Source organism: Coregonus clupeaformis, chromosome 9 (genome assembly GCF_020615455.1).
Source record: "Coregonus clupeaformis isolate EN_2021a chromosome 9, ASM2061545v1, whole genome shotgun sequence".
NCBI lineage: Eukaryota > Metazoa > Chordata > Actinopteri > Salmoniformes > Salmonidae > Coregonus > Coregonus clupeaformis.
This window is the reverse complement of record NC_059200.1, coordinates 18,711,177-18,715,630: the sequence shown is the minus strand read 5'-3', so window position 1 is coordinate 18,715,630 and position 4,454 is coordinate 18,711,177. Positions and strand designations below refer to the sequence as shown.

Below are 4,454 nucleotides of genomic sequence, written 5' to 3'. Positions count from 1 at the left end.
GAGGACGTGGTTTTGGTAATCATCAGCTGTTTTATGAAAGGAGGACGTGGTTTTGGTAATCATCAGCTGTTTTATGAAAGGAGGATGTGGTTTTGGTAATCATCACCTGTTTTATGAAAAGAGGATGTGGTTTTGGTAATCATCACCTGTTTTATGAAAGGAGGACGTGGTTTTGGTAATCCTGTTTCATGCTGCGACGAAATAAGGCAAAATGCTGAAGTGAGTGATCGTGACTCACTAGATGACAACGACGGAGAATGCTGGACACTCAAACCACTGCTGTCTGAAGCAGACCTCTCCAGAGCTACACTGCTCTATTCCAACTCTGTTTCTCTTAATCTCCTGTGAATCCACAATTCCAATGGTACGAAGACACGTGAACTCTGGGGTCATATTTACTAGACATGATCTTCCTCCATATTAACCTGTATTGGTTAGTTTTCCCCACTGGTCAGTATGTACAGTTTGAGTCCAAATTAAGCTTCTCTAACGCTAGATGCTTTGGAAAAAAGAAAAGGTGAAATATTAATAAAGCATTTCTGTTTTCTTTGTCCTTAGAACATGGGCACTGAAAGTAATCAGATGTTTTTTATTTAATGAAGCTTTAATTTTTACTCTTTTTAAAGATTATGGTTATTTAGTGATAAAAACTGTCAGACCTGTATTAGTATGTTTTAATTTAATTTTTGCGTAGTAATGTTATTTTCTTCATTTCACTGGATTTATTGGTTCACAAAGCCTCTTTTTAATAGTTAGACCTATAGCCTTCCCTCCTGTGTCTGTCTGTTTCACACATTTCTCTTACTGCCTGGCTGTTGTCCTTAGAGAACTCTCCTTTCTCTTCTTCGGCTCTCCCCACCTCCTCCCTCTCTCCCTCACAGCCTCCTCCTCTGCTGTTCCTCCTCTCTCTCCTGTCGACACTTCCTCATCCCTGTCCACCTCGGGAAGTAGTCCCTGTCTCCCTCCTTCCTCCACCTCCTCTGAGGGGTTAGGGGTGTGCCTGCTGCCCCCGTCCCTCCCGGACCAGGCTTGGGGGGTTCAGGCTCAGGAGGCCTTCCTGCTCTTCTGTCTGGCCGTGGGTGAGTGGTGCCTGTTGTGATCGCTCTCTCGCTCTCGCTCCGCACCTTGCATGTGGCCTTCTCTCCTCAGACACACATCAACCAACCCCATACATACCTACCTACCTTTCTACCCTAACCTGGGATGTGTTCAGATCCTCAAAACAAGTGAGCCATGTGTTCTTCTGACCCCGTTAAATCCGATAGGATGACGGTACAAATCTGAACAATAATGTGATGAAAAGGTAGATGTTTTTGTGTTGATAAGGTACAGTAGATCAGCTCAATGTGTATTTGATTGATCAAGTTGTCTCAAAGGTTTTAGTTCCATATTTTTTCAAATATAAACTTGCACCATTTTGTATCTCTTGTTATTGGCAAATCTGACCTGAGACTGATATATTTAATTGGAAACGAGGCGAGAGGTGTCTTTATAAGAACAAAGGACTCTTTTTGGTACTTTTTAAGCTCAATGTGTCAATTATTGAGTTTCAATACGATCTAATACTAGAACTTTTGCCTGTACAGTGTATATATTTGTGTATATATGGAATATACTTTTTTGAAGATGTTCATATATCCAAACAGACATTCTGAGGCTACTGTTGGTAGCTACTGAAGTTTTAATAAATCCTGATTTCAAATGTTTTGAACATTAGCCTACTGGTTTGTTTAACTGTCATAATGCTAACATGTGCAAACCAAGCTGACTAGGTTACATTATACACACACAAACAGGAAATGTAAGAAGATAAGCTTCTGATTTGATTAAAGTTTAGTCTTGATGACCTTTTTTTGAAAGATTAAAATTGCAAACATTGAAAAAACGAATTGACTGAATGTGATCTTTTGAAAACAAATGAAAAGGCCATCGGAGAACATTTGCACAAGTCATTCACCTCACCGCAAATTAAGTTCTCCCTCAATCACGATTGAATGTTAAACTATTCTGACGCACAAAAGGAGTACATGTATTTGGACTCAAATCTGCACACTAGATCCTAGGCAGTATTTAGAATGAAGTGGTCCACCGTAATATATATGCTATCGGATTAGAGTCTAAAAACTGTATGGATTAAGTTTGGAATGATGAGTCCTTTCTGTGCTGAGGATCTGTTCGAATCAGATCTGTCCGGTATTTCTATGATAGCAGACCCAGGAGTTCATTTGGGGGGTGAGCGCTTAGAATTGACGTGCCTCCACAGCAGTTTTATTGTGAAAAAGCACCCACCTGGTCTACGGAAATAAAACCTTCAGTAAAACCACAGACTTTAATTTATCTAATTATATCGGCTCCCTGTCATGATTATAGAAGGCAACCCTTTGCAAACCAGTTTGGGCTGAAACATTTGTGAACCAGAATAGTATGGCAGTACTATAGCATCGCTCTATAGTAAGCGGTTAAGGAGCTTAGCTGGAGAAACATAGGGCCGGTTTCCTGGACAGAGATGAAGCTTAGCCCTGGACTAAAAAGCTAATGTTCACAATAGAGACTCTCCATCCAAGGTCCATATGAAGTCCCATTATGTTCCTCAGGTCCCAGTGATCTCCACATTCACTGGCAGGTGAACGGGGCCCACCTGGAGACGCCCGTCACAGAGTACCGTCACCCCCTGGTCCACGGGGACCCCGATGGAGAAGTGCTGGTGAGCAGCTGGGTGAGAGAGAGGGCCCTGGTCAAGGACTCCAGCTACCAGTGTGTCGCTGCGTCCAGCGCAGGAAATGACACGTCTAAAGTGGACCTCAACATCCTCAGTAGAGGTAGTGATCAGGGATGGCTGGGATAGCTACATGTTTATCTTGCTCCCCTCTCTACATAAGCTCCTGCCTGCATGATTGAACGAGTCCTATGAATGAGTCCTCGTATGGCCTGATGTCAAATGATGCAGTAGATTCTAGAAAATCAATGCAAATCTTATTAACAAGGACAGGGGTGTAATCATTAGATACGGTTGCAAAATGTTGCAAAAAATGAGTTTCTATTGGACAAATTCAAGTAGGTCCCTCCCCGTTTCGTTCCATTTGCTTCCGTTTAAGAAACGTTTTGCAACAGAATTCGGCGTAATCAATACGCCCCCAGGTAATCCTCGATTACAAGGGTTGTGTTCATTAGGGCACACAACGGAAAATGGTTTGCAAGTCCAGGTGTTAATTCTTTACCGTTTCAGTACATTTTCTTTCCGTTTGTTGCCTAATGAACATGATCCAATTCTCTGAATTCAACTGATATTACAGGAGTCAAGTGTCATACAGTAAGTTTTGTTTTTGATAAACAGATGAAGACAGTATTCCATCCAGAGATATGAGCCAATGGAGGGGTGCCCTCTCAGAACATGAAAAACTGCTAAAGAGATGGAAAAGAGCTTGGGTAGGTTTATATTCACTAAGCACAAAATCATTGCGAAAGTAGTGAACTTAGATTGGGGTGTTTTGTGTGTGTCAGAAACTGCAGTGCAACTAAAGATATTTGAATAAAAAAATGTTTTTATAATGTTGGGGAAAAAATACATTTGATAAAAGCTTCATAACGCTGCCTGAGCATGTGCGTGACAGATTACATAACACATGATTTAGAAGCCACCCTGAACTCACGCATGCTTTTTAACTTTGCGTGTCAACTATTGATGGCTCTGCATGTCTGTTTAGGGCTGGGGCCAAGGGGGAGTGGTTTGAACATTGTGCTCCCCTTAGAACACTGCAGAGGTGATGAATTCCAGTGAATCAGGAAATGAAAGCCCCATACTTCTACACAGTTCAACAATAGTCCACTATTTAAAACGGCACAAAAATGTGGTTGTTTCCTGGTTCAACCTTGTATGTGTCTAGGGCAAGGATCATCAACTAGATTCAGCTGCGGGACAATTTATTTATTGAGCAGATAGTCAGGGGGCCGGAACATAATTATAGATCATTTGTAGACTGCAAAATTGACCTCAAGAAGCCCAAACAGATATAAAATTTGACAAAAACATAATCATTACAATGTCAATTTACTTTTAATCCGGCTGTCTGCATATTTCAAGACATGGCATATGAGGGTGCAGTGAGACACCTGATGTGTTGGATGATACTTTTCTCGTCAATCATCTTGAAAAAACGTATACTTAAAAACTGGAAATCAACCAATCCTCCGTCGTTAGCACAATGGAAAGGTCAAATGCTTTATCATCTAAGTGTTGAAAGTGCGTGGGCGACGGCAGTTTGAGGCCATGTGGCGGAGAGTGACGTGTGCACTGGAGATGGGGGTGTGGGCATGTGGGTCTGGGCAGGTGATGTAGTTAATGTTTGTTGAATGTAATTTGTATGTGTATTTGTATTGTTTACCAAAATAAAATCTTACACACAAAACATCCCAAAAAATACAATAATTTCAAACCTGCATTTGTATACAATAAC

The 4,454-nt window shown here is 41.3% G+C and overlaps 1 protein-coding gene across 1 annotated transcript; it reads left to right on the top strand.

Annotated features, from left to right (window-relative positions):
- Positions 1-697: 697 nt before the first annotated feature.
- Positions 698-4,197, top strand: LOC121574512 (the record flags this gene model as incomplete). The annotated part of the gene is made up of 3 exons (XM_041887120.2): positions 698-1,079; positions 2,595-2,819; positions 3,335-4,197. Coding segments are annotated over 3 exons (741 nt in total), but the record flags the coding sequence as incomplete, so codon positions are not given.
- Positions 4,198-4,454: the final 257 nt, after the last annotated feature.